Raw genomic sequence first — 21,517 nt, forward strand, 5'->3', positions numbered from 1 at the left:
CTCTACAGAGTGACTTCTTTGTAGCTGAACTCATTACAAAGGAAGATTTTTTGTGGATACAATTTCCATAGGGTGACTTGTTTGTAGCTGAAGGGTGACTTGTTTGTGGCTGAATTCTCAACAGGGTGGTTTATTATCCAGGTGTGCCCACAGCCGATTTTTGGCTGGCTGTGGGCACACGACTGGTGTCTGAAATTGTTATCGTAAAAAGGTGTGTATGTGTGTGTGTGTGTGTGTGTGTGTGTGTGTGTGTGTGTGTGTGTGTGTGTGTGTGTGTGTGTATGTGTGTACATGAGGCAGCATAGCCAAGTGGTTAGGGCAATGGCCTGGAAATTGAAATTTCCCAGGTTTGATTCTCGGTTGAGCTACTTTAGTGTTGTAGTTGTTTCCTTGAGCAATACACTTTACTCACATTGCTCCAGTCTACCCAGCTGTTTAAATTAGGACCTGGTGGCCTGGTGTCATCTGGGGAAGCAGCCCACCCAGCTGTAACATCAATGAAGAGGTGGTGTAAACTGGGGAAGCAATGTCCAACTGCCCTTGTTTTGCTTAGTAGTGTTGGGGTAGTTGTGGAACTTTAAGTTCCGTGACCTCTCTCCTGAACAGTTCGCCTGTGGGTTACTAGCCCTGCCCCAGGTGGATATGCCTGCACAAGGTTCAAGTGCTTGAGTGGTGCACAGGAATCCCAGTGTTGGTTCGCTGGGTGGCAATAGCTATGTTTCGCATGGCTGTCAGAGGTTTTGCTTTGTTTTTTAGGTGTGTGCATGTGTGTCTATACCTGCCTACCTAGCTATGTTTGTTCGTCAGTATGTACCTACATCAGTAAAAGCATTAATTATGGTAATAAGCAGCCTGGATGTAAGAATTGAAAGCAAAGTTGTGACAGAATTTTGGAAAATCACCCATATGGGTGCATGTGAAATAATCAGAATTTTCATGTTTAGTGAATTGTAGGCCTGAGCCTAATGTGCTCAAAAATTTACTGATTATTCTTTCTAGCACTTCTCAAAAATTTTATCCATTATTCTTTTTTTTATTCTCATAGATTAGCAATTATTCTTATATTATTCTTATTGTGTTTATTTTCCAGGTAATCAAGAGATTTAAAACATGAAGTAGATACATAACACTGTATAATAAGTTATTCAATTGTAGTGAAAAATCAATGTTGCAATTATAACTGTTATTATGTAGAATAATGAGCATTGCTGTTACTGTAACATGTTAATTTCAATGAAGTAAGATGTACACAAAAGTAAAATTAATGTTCAATGCATTTACAGTGTATTATACAGTGGAACCTGTCTATAACGGTCACCTTGGGACCAACAGCCTCTGACCTTTATATAGAGGTGGCTGTTATACAAAAAACCTCTATAAAGCGGTCACCTGCAATTTTGTGTGTTTGACCTTTATAGACAGTATGCATAGTCTATACATGTACTTTCATTATCCACAGGATATATTCTTATGGTACAATTATGTATAATTATATCTCACTATAGGTTACAGGTGATTCCGAGGTGAACAAGGATTTACAAGACTAGCATATAATTGTACATAGATAGGTTTGTATCACTGTTTAAAATACTGAAGTAAATCTGTTTGTTTATTTGCTCTCATGGATTGAACTGCTGCATGCTCTATAGCAACAATAGTTGTAGAAAGCTGTTCACTTATCTGTTCTTCACCATTTGCAGTTAGAAAAAGAAAAAGATTGTTAGCAGTTGACAAAGCCTCACTGTATGATTTTATGGTAGAGACTGGCACAACTTCATCATCTTCTTCATCAGAGCTTTGTTCACTACAGTCTTCATTTAATTTCTCAGTTGGTGCTGTTTTCTTGGCTTGTGGTAAATACTCTTCACTGCAAACCTCATCTCGTAATTCTTCTCTCCACCTGTCTGGATCATCAAAAGTAAAGCAGGTGCTCAGAACATTGTCAGCAGAAATAAACTGCTCAACTGAAATGTCACCCTGAATTTGACTAACAAGTTCACCAAGTTCACTTGAGTCCTGGTCCAACCCAGCAAATGGATCCTCATCTGTATCAGTAGATACATCTGGAACAGCTTTACAATGTTTAAAACAATTGACAATGGTACTTGATTGCACATTTTCCCAAGCAAGCTTGGTCCACCTAATGGCAGTCAACACATCTACACTCTTAATAATGTCAGCTGTACTAAGACTGTTGTCTTTCATCCGAGATAAAACATGACGCAGTAGGAGCTTTCGATAGTGAACTTTGAAATTCTTTATTATGCCTGCATCTAAAGGCTGTAACTTAGCAGTTGTGTTGGCAGGCAAAAATACAATTTTGATGTTAGAAAATTTTCCAACAAAAGAAGGGTCATGTGGAGTTGCGTTATCCATTAATAAAAGAATGCTTCTATTTGTCCTGATAAGCCTTCTGTTAAGATGGAGTAAGATATTCTGCATGATGTCAGCAGTCATCCATGCTTTAGACTGAGCGAAATAAGAGACTCCCAATGGCTTCTTGATGTTACGTATTCCTTTAAAGCAGCAAGGCTTAGTAGCACGGCCTATTACAATAGGTGTTTCTTTACCCCCTGCAGCATTGGCAATGAAGGCGATGGTCACTCTCTCCTTGGCTTTCTTACCACCTTTGCATTCGCTGTGCTTTTCAGCAAGGGTTTTCTCAGGAAGTGCTCTAAAAAAGCATCCAGTTTCATCAATGTTCCAAACATCCTCTGGTTTGAACCCCTGCATTATATGCTTGATTCTTTCATGCCAGCTTTGCACAGTATCTTCTGATATGTCTGCTGCTTCACCACTGACAATGAACTGTTTTATGTTGTGTCGTTTTTTAAAGCTTTCAAGCCATCCATTCGAAGCCTTAAACTCACTATCACCCAGTTTAGCAGCAATTATTTTTGCTTCTTCTTGTATCATGGGGCCACTAACTGGAATATTTCGCTGCCTAGCCAATTTGAACCATTTGCTAACTGCATCATTAAGATCATCATTGCTAGTTCCTCTGTTCCGCTTTCGAGATAATGACGTATCATTTCGCTCGAACTCCTCAGTTATTTCATCCCTTTTCTTCAGTATCGTCTGGATCTGTGTGCATCCACAATTAAACACTTTTGCTACTTCTCTTGACGTTTCCTTGGGATGCTTTCTAGCATATTTTACTACTTCCATCCTGTCCTTCAACGACAAAGTATTTCTACTCTTAGTTGTAGAGCTTGAGCTTAATGATGAGTCTGCCATTGTTACCGTAACAGCTGGAGGCCTCATGACTGGACACAGCTGGACATCATGGCTAGCCAAATTGTTGGTGCAAGTGAATCATTTAATCTTCATTCATTTGTTCGTGGATACCACGAATATAAACATCTATGGACACCTAGTATCGGTGAAGTGTTAGTCGTTAAGCAGGAGCGGGGTAATCGTCATGACAAGCATGCAGTTGCTATCGTGAAGGATGGCACCATTGTTGGCCATGTGCCAAGAGATATCTGCAAGAAGGTTTTTTATTTCCTGAGTCATGATGGAAACGTAGCATTTTGTGAAATAACAGGAGAACGCTGCAATCGTGGTGCAGGATATGGAGTGGAAATTCCTTGCGAGTTCAAGTTTTATGGCCGTCAAACGCATGTTGGAAAACTAAGAGAACTGTTAACTGCAGATAGCTAGTATGTATATATTGGCTTGTATATTGGCCGCTGTATGAGAGTTTATTATAATGTATTGATGCTCCTGTTGTACCTACATTGCTGGCCGTTATACGCGTTATACAGGTGACCGCTTAATGCAGACCACAATACATACATTTGTATGGGAAAATGTTTGGGACCTCGTGACCATGGTTGTTATGCAGAGGTGACCGCTTAATCCAGGTGACCGTAACACAGGTTCCACTGTACTGTATAATTAGAGAAGTTTCGAGGTAGTCTTCCAATGCACTCAATTACTGATCACCAAAATAATTTTGAGAATGGAAACACATGCTTAACAGCAGCAAAAGATGGTTGGAGTAGCAGTACCTTGGCAGCAATCTCTTTTATTTAGGAAAGTTGTTTGCATACCGCTTTCAAAATGTTACAGCTTCACACTCAGTTGAGATATCCTCTGCAGCTGCAGCATACAGTGGATATTCTTCTTTGAGGTGAACCAATGCGGGGTCAGTAATGAAGGGAAGCACCGACAATGATTCAAGCGCAACATTTTGTGGCTTTACCTTATTAAGGTAATGTGGGTCAAATAACCTGGCAGCCTTGAATGCTTTCAAAGGGGTGTTCATAATGTCGGCCTGTAAGTGTTCTCTGTAATAATCAAGTGCTGGCTTAATACATTGTCTGGTATATTTCCTCCATTTCAGCTGCTGCTCAGTGCTTCTGGAAATATTCCTCACTACAGCTTGGACATTAGGGTAATTCTCATTGTAACAGATGTGTTCAATGCACTCATTATTTCATAGCACTGAAATGCTAGGGTACCATCACCCTCAAGCTTGTATCTGGCTTGTACAAATTGCTTGCCAGCATCTACAATTGCTGCAAACTCAACTTTTAAGCAATCAAGCATTTGCTTGTCAGTAAAAAAACTCTGTTAATTTTGCTCTTGTGCTGCTTGAAAATTCTTCATCTTGTCTTATGAAAGATTCAACGTCTCCAAAAAGCTCAAAGGTTTGGTTGATTACTTCCCATTTACTCCACCAACGGGTAGCAGAGTATCCTTGGATGCTTATGCCAGTTCTTTGACTCCAAAACAATTTAGCTTTTGGACTGTGCAAAAACAAACTAATCCAATGGATCATAAAGCTGTAAAGAGTAGGAACATCAAATCTCTCCCCAACACGATCTAAAGCGTGCGAAAACCACCCAATATCTATGGCCATTGGATATACTAATTTCAGAGTACACATGGCCACTGTATTGGTAGAAGCACAATCGTGCATAACAGCTAAAATCTGCCGGGAAATTACTCCATATTCTATGGATAGTGAGTTGATAACCTCATGTGCTATCTTCTCTCCACTAAGACTTTTAGCCAGCATTTGTACTCTAATCAATCTTTGGTTGGTAAATGCACCAGTCAGGGCCAACAAAACGAACCACAATAACAAAAGACTTTACCTAACTTGATGGTACCATCAAATGTAATAGACAGGCACTTTCCAGCTAAATCATGCTTTAAACTTTCTTTTTCTTGTGACAGAATAAAAGGCACTAAATCCGACATTCTCTGTCTGTCTGTTAATCTGAAGCTGTTTTCTTCAAGCAATTCTCTGAATAGAGGGATTTTATTAAGTGTAACTCCTGCTGACAAAAAGTTATGTACCACCTTCACTCTATAAACTTGTTGATTATCTGGAAGGGACTCTCCTTTTGGGAAAATTACACTGTCTTGTGTTTTAAGTGCTTCAGCTATTTCTATTTCTGTTTTCTTCTGGCTCTTTAGTCTGCTTTTTCCTGAACTGCGTTTAGTCAATTTAATAATTATGTGCAACAATCATGCTACTTTTTATTGATAGCTCATCTCGGCAAGCTAGACAAAATAACTTGTTGTTGGAAACTGTAAAGCATTCATTGTTATTATTGCTTCACCTGCTGCTGTGGTGATATAGACTTCAGATCACTGGCACAAGTACCTCTTGATCTCTTCTTCCCCTTTGGAGGGTTTCTATTGACTTTTCGCTTCCGAGCTAGTTCTGAGGCTGTTGGCTGATGTAAACAATGTAGCACGGATCTTATATTTGTGACTTGACCTGCAAAAATAGGGCATGTGGGCACATGATTTTTGCCTACTTTTTCAAACGTTCATTACTCATAACATTTGGTACCATTGTGCTATGACAACGCAATTTTTAGCACTTAGTACACATTTAGAAGGCTTTATGGTGCAAGTTACAGAATGCAAATATTCTTTTCCAGCACTGAGATACTATCAGTAGAATGATGGGGTGTAGTTTGTGTTCACATGCCCTATTTTCACAGGCCCGGTCACATTTACTGATGCTCCTGTCGCAGGTGAAACTGCTTCATTATTGCCAAGGCACCCTGTGTCATTGTTCAGATACCTTGCTGGATGCACTAGCAGAAACAATTCTCAATTCATCAGATTGTAACACGTCATCGTTGAAGTCGTCGTAATCATCATCATCTTCATCTCCAACAATCTTGGCGACCATAGACAACTGTTCACCACTATTCGCCGTTATAATGACTTCCAATTATTCTCGTAATTCCGCAGTGAATGACCGATTATTCTTAACTTGCGCTTGTGAATGTCTTATTATTCCAGAATTATTCTACTAAAATTGATTACCTATTAAAAGCAGGGCATAGTTTTGAAAATATTTCAAGGGTTTTCTTGTAATTTAAGGAATTGGAAATGGCTTAAAACCATCAACAAGTAGATTAGTAGATTAAGGTTGTGATTTGATCATTAAATATTTTAGCTATAACATGTGCCCATATGGGTGATTTTCCAAAATTCGTTCACAATTAAGCGCATGCAACTTTAAAGGAATAAAGCTGTGAATGCACATATAACTTTTAAGGAATATGTGTTTAACAAAGCAAATTTATATGCTGAGGCAACTTCCCTAACTCTATTAGTCTAAAACGACATATCAATAGAAAAATAGAAAGCTCATTCTTTGGCCTACTTGGGGAAGGCTAAAGATCCATTGTAACAACAAATTCTTACTTGTTATAAAGCGAAGAAGAACATCATCTCACTTTATTGCATCAGCACTTCCTTCAGCTTCCTGTCATATTGATCGTCACATAAATGTATATGGCCTGATTCATGATGAGACTAAACCTCATCATTCATAATGTTGGTGAATCTAAAGTTGATGATGGTCCAAGTAGAAAGCAAGAAGATATTAGCGTTGTTTCATCAGTGATAAAAAAGCACCTGGAGATTTCTACAACAATAACTAATGCCTTTCTTCGTGGAAAGAAAGGTACTAAACCTACTAGGTTATTAAAATCACTGTTGCTTCAGACATGGAAAAGGCCTTAATAATCCTCCGAAACTGTACTAAATTATGAAAAGAAAAATCCAGATGAAGTAAAGAAAGCTTTCATTACCTCAGACCTTACCCCAAAAGAGAAAGCTGTCAATAACAAATTGTGAGCTGAACTAAAGAATTTAAGTAAGGACAACAAATCTTACCAAATGAAAAATGGCAAAATAGTGTGAAGGAAAACTTAACCACTTTAGCCTCCCTTTGCACTGATAATTATGCACATAATCACCAATCAACACTACACCCTAACTCAAATCAATTAAACACAATTATCATAAATTTTCAGAGTATTGTATCCAAGAAAGCTAATTTGGGCTGTCTTATCAACTCTCCATTAACCCAGATAGTTTGATTTGAACTGAAACATGGCTGTCACCATCCATTTCTTCTAGTGAATTTTTTTTTCCATCAAGATACACTGTTTACCGCAAAGACAGGGAAGATGGATATGGAGGTGTCCTTCTGGCTCACAGAGTATCTTACAAGTCATACCAGTTAACACCTGATAGCACCTGTGAACTGCTAGCTTGCCAGATTGAACTAAACAATAACCCCTTGATAATATTGGCAGTGTACAGACCACCCAGGTCTGATTTAACTTATCTCGAAGCAAAACTGTGTTTGGAAATTGAAAGAGTCTGCCACTCTCATCCTTTTGCAGTGATCTGGTTAGCTTATGACCTTAACCTACCTGACATAAACTGGGAGACAACCGTCATCAATATCCCTTAAGAATCAATGAACTTTTTATGGACTCCTTGGCGAACTGCTCTCTATCACAGCTAGTCACATTTCCCACATGTAAAGACAAAACTCTAGACATCTCTGCTACAAATAGACCAAGTTTTGTTGAGAAATGTGAGACATTATCTGGTATCAGTGACCATGATATTGTCCATGTTATTGCTGTTATGTCTCTTCAATATCAGAAACCAGTACGAAGGAAAATATATTTATGGAGACAAGCCAATTTTGATGACATAAGAAATGATTTTGAACAATTTTCCTTCTCCTTTGTGTCTAACAACCCCACTGATACTGACGTTGAAAGTCTTTGGTCAACTTTCAAAGGGAAATGTAATTTAGCTTTAATGACTAAAATCCTTTCCAAACTGAATCTATTGTATTAAAGCATACTTATAATTATCGGCCACCCACACAATCAATCCACTCACATTATTAATTATCATCAATATTGTGATATTACACTAGTTATCTGTCAATATCGTATTGAAATCAAAATCCTGATATCGCACACCCCTAGTCTAGTCATTCTTCTTCAAAAATTAATGAAGCCAAATTCAAATTCTTAAGTATGTACATAATGGCTCTTGAAAACATCCTGAAAATAGGGAACTAAATCGATATAACTTATTATTTAAAACAAATATTCAAAATCCGTCACCACAAATTGTTATGTTTGAGAGAATTCATCAGCTACAATTGTTTAGCATATCTCAAAAGTGTCTAGAACTGGTTTCAAAATAAGTAAATTGCATTATTATTCATATCACAATGTAATTGTGGTGGTTACTCAGAAGCAAGTGTACAAACTAATGTGAATATGAAAATAACAGAATAAAGATACCATATATTGTTAATCTAAAGTTGTTATCAAAAATAACTTTTGGAAGTGAATACCTTGGTGCACTATATGTATGTCACAATTGAGATTGCTATTCTGAAGTAAAATGGTGTCCGTGTTGCTTTACTTAGCCTATACTTTGACGGGTGGGCAGGGATGCTAAAATGTGACTGTCTGGGAATACTGCTTATATTGCCCATTTATAAGTATTGATAAACTCTGCTTTAAAATATATAATTTATATATTAGCATGTTGTAGCTTGCCACTGGTGTTGATATTATGTATACCAATTGTGACTAGTGGATCTGCAAAAACCTGACACAATAGTGCAAGTATAAATTTCCAGTATAAAGCATTGAAAACAATTAGCAAAATATTTGCGTGTTCTTGAAAAATTCCATAAATTTTTGAACGTCTCTTTCGTAGTGAAGGGACTAACAATTAAAACCTGGATATCATCTTATACACCTACTGAAGAGGAGATAGAAAATCTTTGTTTCATTGCAATAAACACAAGGATTCGCAAGTTATGAGCGTTTAATTTTGTTTATGTCACGTCGAAGTGATCATATGCGATCAATGTTTCTTCACGGATTTTGCCTTTGTATCTAGTGAAGAAAAGTGATTAAAGGACAAACCTACCCAGTAAATGATTCCCCTTTTCATGACAAACACGATGGTGAAAAGTGCAGCCTAGTATGTCCATCCTTTCATAACTTACAACCGTTTTAGAAAGCACCTATAATTTATTTTCCTAATACTTGCTGTACAAATTGATTTTTCTGTTGTTGCTACTTTGTAGTGCTGTAACTCTGAACGTTATTGGCATACAAGGCTGAAACTTTGTTAGAGAACACACTTGGCTATGTAGATTATAAACATTTAATAAACAGGAATTCGAAAAATGCGCTATTGTGTCAGGTTTTTGCAGATCCAGTCACAATTTTCCACATATTAGAGAACAATTATAATGCACTTTCCAAATCATCCACTGAACAAGTAGTCAATAGTAAAGTTTCTTGCCATTTAATCATATGGTATGATAGTACTAAACAGTAGGGACATCGAAGGTGTGGGCGTGGTCAGTGATTAAGACACACGGTAGTGTGTCGTGCGGCCCAAGAAGCCGGCGTGTAACACCCGTGAGTATATTGACAGGAAGAAAGAAAACGCAATTTTCGCACCTCCGTAGCTATGTGCTGCCTTGACGAAACAAGACGATTTTTGCTGTGGACCACCTTCAGCACTCCACCCTCAGCACTCCACCTCCACCTTCAGCACTCTACATTCCAAATTTGAGCGAAATCGCTTCAAGCGTTCCCGAGATATGCGACTTCAAAAATTGACTTAGTTTCTTCGTTTTTTTTCTTCTTATTTTTCTTCCTCTTTTCACACACTTACAAAAACTGCTATAAAACGCGAACGCCATATCCGATCGCCTTGCAATTTGGCACACAGAAGGGGGTATAAAGGCGCATCTCTGTACCAACTTTGGCTGGAATACGATAAACAGGCAAAGAGTTATGAGCGATTATTCACGAAAATAACACCAATATGTTGTCGCGCCTACAGGGTAAACCGCGTTATGGAAGAAGCTGAAAGTCGGTGGGTGAATAGGTTAACTATTGAACCTCAAACCTTTTGTGGTTTGAAAGAAATCGAGCTAAAAACCAGGAAGATACAACGAAAAAACCAACAGTGTGTAACAATTACGCAATCGAGATTAGCTAATAAAAAACGACTGCTTGCCACGCCTACCAGGTAAACCGCTTGGGGTAATGCTTTGAAAATCGCTGTACAGATGGAGTTATCATCTTAGAAAGGCTCTTCAATGGTGTAGAAGAATCAGACTTAAAGCCACGGAGTTATAAGACGAAATCCTACTTGGTGTAGCAAGTGCGAGATCGAGATACTCTAATAGAGCAGTCATCCTAATAGAGCAGTCACCCGAAGAGAATTCAAGAGATCAGTTAGAAACAAGTAACCTGTATAGAGATCAGCTACAAACAAGTCACCCTGTAGAGAGATCAGCCACAAACAATTCACTCTGTAGAGAGATCAGCTAGAAAAAGTTACCTTGTAGGGAATTCATGCAACTATAGAAAGAGATATTTCAGCTAGAAGAAATCACCTTGTAGAGTTCAGCTACAAAGAAACCACAATGTAGAGAGTTCAGCTACAAACAAATCGCCCTGTAGAGAGATCAGCTAGAAGAAGTTACCTTGTAGAGAGTTTAGCTACAAAAAAACCATCATGTAGAGAGTTCAGCTGCAAACAAATCACCTGTAGAGAGTTCAGCTACAAACAAATCTCCCTGTAGAGAAATCAGCTAGGAGAAGTTTCCTTGTAGAGAGTTCAGTTACAAAGAAACCACCATGTAGAGAATTCATTTACAAACTAGTGACCCTGTGGAGACATCAGCTAGAAGAAGTTACCTTGTAAAGAGTTCAGCTACATAGAAACCATTCTGTAAAGAGCTCAGCTGCAAACAAATCACCTGTACAGAATTCAGCTACAAACAAATCACCCTGTAGAAAGATCAGCTAGAAGAAGTCACCTTGTAGAGAGTTCAGCTACAAAGAAACCATCATGAAGAGAGTTCAGCTGCAAACAAATCTCCCTGTAGAGAGTTCAGCTAGAAGAAGTTACCTTGTAGAGAGTTCAGCTGCAAACAAATCACCTATATAGAATTCAGCTACAAACAAATCAGCCTGTAGAGAGATCAGCTAGAAGAAATTACCTTGTAGAGAGTTCAGCTACAGTAAAAAGAAACCACCATGTAGAGAGTTCAGCTGCAAAGAAATCACCCTGTAGAACATTCTGCCACAATCAAATTGCCCTGTAGAAAGATCAGTTAGAAGAAGTTATCTTGTAGAGAGTTCAGCTACAAAGAAACCACCATGTAGAGAGTTCAGCTAAAAGAAATTACCTTGTAGAGAGTTCAGCTACAAAGAAACCATCATCTAGATAGTTCAGCTGCAAACAAATCACCTGTGGAGAGTTCAGCTACAAACAAATCTCCCTGTAGAGAGATTAGTTAGAAGAAGTTACCTTGTAGAGAGTTCAGCTACAAAGAAACCATTCTGTAAAGAGCTCAGCAGCAAAAAAATCACCTGTACAGAATCCAGCTACAAATAAATTATTCTGTAGAGAGAACAGCTAGAAGAAGTTACCTTGTTGATAGTTCAGCTACAAACAAATCACCCTGTAGAGAGATCAGCTAGAAGAAGTTGCCTTGAAGAGTGTTCAGTTACACAGAAACCACCATGGACAGTTCTGTAATAAATATATGTATTATATATATAATTTGTACATTTACTGATAAAATCAGAAATACTTAAGGTACATCTGCTTCATCTTTTCTTCTTCCTGTGGTAAAGAAAAAAAGATAGGTTAAAAAGGTCCCAAAGCAGGCCATAGGCCGGCTTTGGGGTATACAAATACAAAAAGAAGTGAAATCTAATCCAAAACATCCAAGCTGTAAAAAAAAGTGTGCGGCCCTCAAAAAGGCTATGGTGAAAAAAGATGTGAAATCCAAGGTGGCGGCCAAGAAATGGCTGTGATGGTAGGTTAATGGTAAAATTTTAACAACGACAATTCAGGTGAATTTTGCGCCAATTGACCAAGCGGCACCAAAATTCACCTGAATTGTTGTTATTAAAATTTTTACCATTAACCTACCATCACAGCCATTTCTTGGCCGCCACCTTGGATTTCACATCTTTTTTCACCATAGCCTTTTTGAGGGCTGCACACTTTTTTACAGCTTGGCTGTTTTGGATTAGATATAATATAACCTGAAAACTGCCTTGTAAATTACTTTCTGTAGACATATGGTAGGCACGCCAATTCATCAGTCTGTAGGTATGCACGAATTCACGTCCATTATTGTCTGTAGACTTATGTATGTAGAGTCACGCCCACTGATCAGTTGTTATTGTATGGGTCACAATCTAGTACAATAGTGCTGCGATTAACTCTTTTAAAATATTGTGACTGCATGGTTGTGTGAAAAGCAAGCTATTTAGTGGTTGTGAGCTTGCAAAAAGTAAAAACTTCACAAACAAGTAACAAGAAAAATTTGGAATTTAAATTAGAGTATATATAAGGACAGTGTATAATGCTGCAATAAAAAGTACTGAAACAAGCTGGATCGGAGCAGTACGTAATCTCCAAATACTGTAAAACAATAAAAGTGAATTATCATACTGCGCTACACTCAATGCACAGTGGGGATATTCACTTCTTATTGTTTTACAGTATTTGGACATTACATACTGCTCCAATCCAGCTTGTTTCAGTACATTTTATTGCAGTACTATACACTGTCTCTACTTTAATTTAAAATTCCAAATGTTTTTTCTTATAGTTGTATAGTTCTTAAACCGATAATGACTTTATCAGACTATCTATAAAAGGGGTGGGTGACAGTGGCTCAGAAGGAGGATAAGAGGCTGTTTTAAAAATAATGAGGAATGCAAAGGGATGCGAGTTAGACAAGTTATGCATTAAGGATGTAATAAAGATGCAAATATAAAAGGAAATTTACAGCATATGTCACTATTCAATACCACTGCGATGTACGGCCACACACAGCCATCTCATAGTAGACTAGGGCTCTGCCAGACTACTTGCATAGCTTGCAACAAAATCTGGAAAAGGCAGCAAGAAAAAGCATATCGTGCCACTCTGGTTGACTGCAGCAGTGAAATTTGATAGTGCATTCACAGATCTTTGTGTTTGTGTGAAAAACTCAACCATCCTTCATGGGCTGTAAAACCGGTTTTACTAAACCCTGTCACAAATCAAGTTCTAACATTTTTTTAAATTCATCATGTGACTGGACCTGAAAAATTAGGGCATGTGGGCAGAAACTATTTTCTGTCACATAATGGGTCATATCTCAGTCCAGGAATATAATATTTGCATTCTATGTATAACTTGCATTATAAAGCCAATTAAATGAGCAATGAGTGATGAAAATTTCATGGAATTAGGCCCAATGGTATCTAAAGTTATGAGCCATCAAATTCAGAAAAAATGCAACGTTTATGTGCCTACATGCCCTATTTTCAAAGGCCCGGTCACATATTCATATTGCCATAATTTTTTTCTACTTTTAACACTGAGTTTGATCTTAGTTGCATAAGACTCTTTTGAAAAATCACATCTTATAATTTTTCAGGATTTCAGCAGTCACCGGTCTCATACTGTATGCTGCAGGCACCTTTCAGAGCAGCTTAGTATGCAGCTCTGCCATACTACTGTACATATTGGCTCAATACCAAATACAACATCACTAACCAGATCTTATTTCACTGATCACCGTTATTAACTGGTGTGATGTAATAATAGTCTCCAGTTGATCACACAGATCAAGCAATTCTTCTTTACAGGTTATCCTCTCAATCAAACAATCCAATATTATCTTATTAGCAGTAGTGGATTTACTACTACTCAATATCATACAAATCTGATCATCACTGATATAATCCTGTAACTTCCCAGCGTTCTGTTCATAGTTATCAGGCATCAGTTGCAGTATAGTATGATAATGCGTCTTGAGTTGAGAGAAATCTATAAAATTTATATGTGTGATCTGCTCATGCATTATTGAATTCCAATACATTACAGTACATTTACTTCATCTAGGTATCCAAAGGAATAGCCAACTGTAGTCAACTTTTAGCCCTAAAAGCTGACAGTTTATGCAGCAACAATACTATATTGCACAAATAACAGAAAGATAAATTTACTAAACTGAAGGCTTTAATTTAACTAACAACTTTTAAGCATTTTAGTTCATGGTAAAGATAAAAGCTAAGAGAAATGAGAATGAACTGCTCATCAAACAAAAGACAAGCTAATGCTCAATCTTCCATATGTTGGGAGTACTAGCACAAACAAATATCATACAACTCCTCTTGTTTTGGGGAACATGATACTATCACAGTTTTCTTGTTAGCATGTTTTTGTTGCAAAACAGGTGGTCATAATATTTGTGGAATTATTTTATATTTCATAGGTATTTTAATTTTATTCATTCTAGGGCTAGCAATAACATGTGGAACTCTTGGCCATCTGGTTACATAGTATATTTAATTTAATTAATGTTTACCTTTATTCTGCATAATCTTTCTTGGTGGACTTTTCTCATCAATTGAAGGTGAAAAGGCTGTTAGTAAATAAGAAAATTGCAGGAGTTATGGATTGAAATTAATTTTGCTTGCTAAACTAACAGAAGAAAAAGCTAATAATTGTGCATAAATTTGTGAGTAAGATACTTATTTAAACCCCATATAGAATATGAATTCAGAATAGACAAAAAATCAACCGATAAATTAGAAATCTTTACTACGTTATCTACACTATTTAGAGATCTTTGGAATGGTGCAGTAATCATCAAGAGTGAACGTGTAAATACTTGAACACACATGTGAACACTTTACACTAAGCTAACTACTATGGATGGTTTTGCAAAATTGTAAAACCACTCTTTGTTGCTGTAAGGATAAAACATTCAGCTCTGAGTGTAGTTGTAATCAATTGCATAACAAAAATTTGAGTCACCTGGACATTAACAATATTCAGCAAATTACTGTACTTGCTACAGTGAGAATAAGATAATTGATAGAATAGTGATAGAGCAGTCAACTCTAATACAACAGTAAGCAGTTTTAATGTTCAATTTCAGTACGATTAAGTGCTACAATAGTATTTTATTTTCTCTCAGATTCAGTTTCATACAGTGTACTGTATTTTTTCAAAGTATTGTTAGGGAGTCATTTCTCTTCACTTTATTGTTTTACAGATACTGTGTACTTTTGGGTGTACTGTACTGTTTTTCAAGCATGTACCAATCATAAAACATAACTATTTCTCTCTGAAAGTTTCTTACTTGCAGCCAATAGCACTGAACAACAACTTATTTACTGCTGTGCAGGAAAGATGATGATAATGGGAAGGATGTAAGGTGATTAGTGTAAGGAGAACTTTAAGTGTGTAGGTTGAATGGAATGCACGATATAGAAAAACCTTTGGTGTGAATAATATTACAGTATATTCCGCCCAGAGGTAAAATTACACTCGCTAGCAGTTGGCACTAGTGTAGCCCATTGTCAACCAATGAATATTTTAGGCATGCTTGCACTAGCTAACTCACCACATGTAGCAATGACACACGAGTTCCCTTGGGTGGCTGCTCCAGTAACAACATGTCTTCCCACATTACGTATTCTAGTCATGTGTCATGCCAAGTTTTGGCCTCGATTCATACACTCGCAAGGAATTGTGATGTTACCGCTGGGCGGTATTGTAGCTATGCAAATACAGCCTACACAAGAATCTGGAATTTTGTTTGCCTGTTGGGTTTCATTCCCATTAACAGTAGGGTAAGGATATTGTATGCATAATAGTACTACATATAATATAAACACAGTTTGCATGTAAGGAAATTATGCTACTTACCTGCAGTAGTTATAGATTGAGAACAGATTGGTAGTTGAGTAGTAGCACTAGTAAGCACAAAATTATCTGTATTAGACTCAGTAACAACCGTGATTGCTGTAACTTGCAGTGTACTAGTTGAACTAATTGATCTCACAACTAAACCAAGTGATGATTCATTGATAGATGACCTTAAAGGTGAAACTTCCAAAGGTAAGTCTTTAGTAACAGCTAAATGTGAACAACATACTTTATATAGACACATAATTAAATTTAGTGAAGTAGAATGGTCATACACTATACTAGTTCTACATCATAAAGTATGATAGTAGTGTATAGAAGGGACCATAAAGGTTTGGGCATGGCCCATAAAAAATCATCATAAAAAAACAGCCCTGATGACAATAAGACAGTATTGGTTAGGTAAAACTAAGCCCATACATGCCTTTGGATCAACCTGACACACTTTCAACAAATTTACACAGAATTTTTTTAGAAATCTTATTAGACACAATATTCTACAGACTAACTGACTGACTGATTCCTTAAGACAAGAGTAACTTGTTAACATCTACCACATTTTGTAAAGTGTTATGGCCACTTGGTGTCCTTGAATACCTAATTTCACTGTAATAAGTGTACAATACAAATCATTTGGAGGTCTTTAAGGGGACATGGGGGATCTTTCCATTTATATACATCTTGTAGATTTGGACAAAATATCATTAAATTTTAGAGTTTTCAGTATTCTCATACTGAGTTACCTCCTTTGGCTGCTTGACTTATGGTTGGTCCTCCCTGATTTGTTTTGACACATATTCTAAATAATGTAAACTAGTATTTTCAAAAATAATAGGTAAAATAGGGATCCATACAATAAAAAGTAGTGCAAAGAGATGAATAATGGTATTACAGCATAGCTCAGTGTGAAAGTCTGTATTTTGGCATTGAACAAAATAATTAATAGCTAATGTCCCAAAGTAGGTACTTTCCCACCAAGCTATGCTGTAAAATCCCATCATTCATCTCTTTGTAGCACAGTTATTTACAGTGACTGTTCTATTAGAATAACTAATCCAACAACTGAATGTGTTACAATATAATACTCTCAGTAGCAGCTTGACGTATTATATTGAAATACATCAAGCGACTAGCCAATAGAATTAGTATTACACTATCTTGTTTGTCAAGATCCCTTGACAAAAATCTGTAATCAATCGGTACGGTTGTACCGTTTAAGTAGGGATCATGGTGAATGATTTGCACAATACCCAAAACTCCACCTTTGACAATCATCCTGCAGACATTTTATGTGGTGAAAATCACATTTACGGAATAGTACTAGTCCATATGCAATAGTTGCATCATGTACCCGAGTGATTTGCCTGATATGTACACCCAAGCTCGAGGGCCATTACACCAGCGTTGAAACCGGGTCGGGTCATCCAGGTCAACCGGGTCACATTTTCTCCGGGTCATCCGGGTCTGACCCGGTTTACAAATTATCCGGGTCTGACCCGGATTGGATCACGTGAGAAACGAAATTGCTCGTTTGACGATGTGGAACTTATAAACACTATCGCGAAGCTCTTTCGTGAGCCACGACCACTTATTGCATTACAAACATACGCTCAGCCACGCCCATTTATTAGTAAGTGCAGTATGTAGCACGAAACTGAGGATATCTATGGTGAGTAGTAGCTATTGTTAATAGGTGATGACCCCTTTTTTTTTTTGGTCTTCAACCTACAGCTAGACTGGAGTTGCAATATTTGTGACCGGGCCTGCGATAACAGGGCATGTGGGCACAAACTACACTGCGTCACTCTACAGGTCATATCTCCACGCTGGAACAGAATATTTACATTTTGTTACTTACATCATAGAGCCAATTAAATTCTTACTAGATGCTCAAAATTGCATTGCCATAACATAATGGTACAAAAAGTTATGGGTGATGAAAGTTTTTCGCAGGCCCAGTCACATTTACTCAACACGAATCAAACGCTCAAAACGTAGTCTCGCTCGCTCAAGACTAACCGAAACATAGCTCTTATCGCACGCCTCGGCTTTAATTAATCCGGGTCAATCCGGGTCACATCCGGGTCAAATCCAGGTCTGACCCGGATTGCTATCCGGGTCAGTGGGTCATCTGGGTCAGCAGTAGTGACCCGGTTTCAATGTTGCATTACACCCAAGCTCGAGGGCCGTTAGGCCCGACAGCGTGGGTGTACATCAGCGTTGAAACCGGGTCGGGTCATCTGGGTCACATTTTCTCAGGGTCATCCGGGTCTGACCCGGTTTACAATTTATCAGGGTCTGACCCGGATTGGATCACGTGAGAAACGAAATTGTTCGTTTGACGACGTGGAAACTTATAAACGCTATCGCGTAGCTCTTTCGTGAGCCACGCCCACTTATCGCATTACCAACATACGCTCAGCCACGCCCATCTGTTAGTAAGTGTAGTATGTAGCACGAAACTGAGGGTATCTATGGTGAGGGGGTAGCTATTGTCAGTAGGTGAAGACCTTTTTTTTTTTGGTCTTCAATCTACAGCTGGGCTGAAGTTGCAATATTTACTCAACACGAATGGAACGCTCAAAATGTAGACTCGTTCGCTCGCTCGAGACTAGCTCAAACACGTCTCGGCTTTAATTAATCCGGGTCACATCCGGGTCTGACCCGGATTGCTATCCGGGTCAGTGGGTCATCCGGGTCAGCAGTAGTGACCCGGTTTCAACGTTGGTGTACATATCAGGCAAATCACGAGGGCACGTGATACAACTGATATGTTCCATGCCTATGCAGGCTAAGAGCCTGCGGGCGACTAATCACCCAAACCAATATGAGACCAACCACCGAATTCATTATATAGACTAACTAGTGAAATTCGATTATGGCACAGCAAAAACTAATGTTGTGACTACGTTTGTTAACATAAACGGGAAAATCCTAGGGATATCACGGAAACAGTCACTCAATTTAGCGATTTTACAAGTGTTTCAAAGTTGCTACATCACTTAAACACTGTTTACACAGTTTTCTAAACATCTAGAGGGGTAAGCTTTGCAGTAGAGTGGTTACCTCGTGATATACGAGAAGTGGGCGTGGTACATAATCAAACACGTGGACAAGCGCTTGTAAATTACCCATGACACTAGTTCTCACCTTGAACTTTCGTTTGTCAACTCATAGGGTGGTGAGGGAGTCGAATCGCCTCCGTCTGAGTGCTGTAGGATGGAAAATCGGCCTCATGGCTTTCATCACGTGAGCAATAATAAACTTCCACAATCGAATGCTACCAAGATTCTTATAAAAACAAACTATCGTTACCTCACCAGATATCAAGGCCATAGATAAAACCATGACCAGCCATACTTAAATGTACCATAGCAAGCCAGGGTTTATGAGATATGTATATACCCTGAAATTTTCCTTTGAAGTTAGGTGGTTTCATGGTACATAATACATAAAACAGCATTAAACACAACAAAACACTTACAGGTGGCCGGATATAAATTTTATCACATTTTTAGTCTCACTGCCTCACTCACTGCCTCACTCACTGCCTCACTCACTGCCTGGCCGCAGTTGCAAGCCTAGAACTCAACCGAAGCAACGCTCAGTCCCCATCTTACACCACAACAACAAACTCACTGGTGGCCCGATATGGGCTTTTGGCATGTACTGATATCCAATATTGGTGCCACCAAAAGAGGCCGATAACCGATAGTCGATCCGATATTTGCATTATAGTTAAAAGTGTACATTTACCTACCCTACAACAACATGTGCATGTATTCATTGCTATACTCTGCCTGTGGTGGTACACAGCTTGGGTTTCTATTGTGCAATCCAGACAATTAGGCACCCACAAACATTTTTATGTATACTCCCATGAAGCCTTATACGGATATTTCTGCATTCTAATGGTTTGTGAGAAAGCTGGTACTGTGACAGCAAGTTTCCTTGGTTATCCTGTGACCCTCCTTTTTATTACAAGGTAGCTACTCTATAACTGCTTCATTTATAAAGACTGTGTCTGTGATAAGCTTTCCAGCAACAGACAGTAGAATCGCGAGTATTTATATGGCTTCTCGTAGCGTAGCGCTTGTTTCAGAGTGAACAATAAGCCACTGGCACTAAAGAGCCACATGAATAATGTAGAAAACCAATGCACAATCCGTTTATGTACAAACTATTGCTACTGTATAAATATCGGTAGCGATATCGGTCCTCCTGCTGTTCTGTACCGATACCGATATTGGTAAAAATTGCCATATTGGTGGCCGATATTATAGCCGATCCGATTATCGGTACACCTCTACTGGTGGGATGTGCCTTTTGGGGTTCTGACGAGTGTACGCCTTCATCTTCAGTCAGGTTGGTTGTCTTCTTCTTCAAGCATCGAAACCATAGAGGCATTAATTTTCCATATCAGTACATTCCTGTAGACACCAAAAAATTATTTCAGAAAGCACTTCCACTTGTGCTGCTGAAAGAGCGGGGCGCTTATATATTCAAGTGTTCTACGTGAAATTTATGATGAAATATTAAGACTGCTGAGTTGTCACTTCGACTTTTGCCAACTCCTGGGCTGCAATCGACAAAGAGATTTGAGATAGACTGATACTTGACGGTTTGTTCCTCTGAACACACTGACTCATCAACTCAGTGCCAGGCGATGAGATCAGCAAGTGATTCATGTGCTTGGATAGTAGATACTCGAGTGGAAATTGTATTACTTCATTTTGCTAGTTAATAATAAGCTCCAGACAACTGAAAGGGCCTGTTCGTTTGAACAACTTCTGGCCGAGGTGAAAAGAATTTAATTTAATATAATTTAATTTAATTTAATAATTGCTTTACAGAATTGGAATTACATACAGTAGAGGCTATAGTGATTACAGAGACATACAATTCTGAAGGACTACCAGTGTCCTGCACTGGTAGCCTAGAGCACTAATTACTTAACTACAAAAACTATACATGCGTACATATATAATAATTACAAATAATTATAATTGGTTGGTGCAGGAGTCTTGGAGCAGCGGGTACAAGGACACAGGTAATGAAAAGGACAGGGGGTATTATCAAAGTTAGCTAAAAAATGATTCCATAAAAATGCTTTCAACTTTGGTTTGATTACATCTAGTGATTGAGATAGGTCAATTATTGGTAAAGAGTTCCATAATCTTGGTAAACGATAAAAATATGAGTTCATGATAGGGTTGATATGAGCTGTCTTGGGGTATAACTTTGTGCCAGCAGATCTTGTTGAACCTGTAGTAAAGTTGGTATAGTTCAAGATGTCAAATTTGTCTGATGGATTTTTGATGGATTTGATGAAGAATAATATGTCGGCAATTTCGTAAATGTACATTAGTGGCAACATACCAGTTTGTATTAGCCTTGTTTTATAGTCTGATTGATAGTTTGATAATATGAATTTAGTGGCTCTTCGTAGGACTTT

The 21,517-nt window shown here is 38.1% G+C and overlaps 1 protein-coding gene across 1 annotated transcript in view; it reads right to left on the bottom strand.

Annotated features, from left to right (window-relative positions):
- LOC136246504 (uncharacterized) overlaps positions 1 to 21,517 on the bottom strand; it is a 152,258-nt gene that overhangs the window by 88,148 nt on the left and 42,593 nt on the right. Inside the window, exons 9-11 of the mRNA XM_066037984.1 lie at positions 16,063 to 16,272; positions 14,714 to 14,770; positions 13,900 to 14,172 (exon numbers count right to left, since the gene is read on the bottom strand). Coding sequence (XP_065894056.1) covers positions 13,900 to 14,172; positions 14,714 to 14,770; positions 16,063 to 16,272 — 540 coding nt within the window. The remainder of the gene's footprint in view (positions 1 to 13,899; positions 14,173 to 14,713; positions 14,771 to 16,062; positions 16,273 to 21,517) is intronic.

This window comes from Dysidea avara, chromosome 2, assembly GCF_963678975.1.
Source record: "Dysidea avara chromosome 2, odDysAvar1.4, whole genome shotgun sequence".
Lineage (NCBI taxonomy): Eukaryota > Metazoa > Porifera > Demospongiae > Dictyoceratida > Dysideidae > Dysidea > Dysidea avara.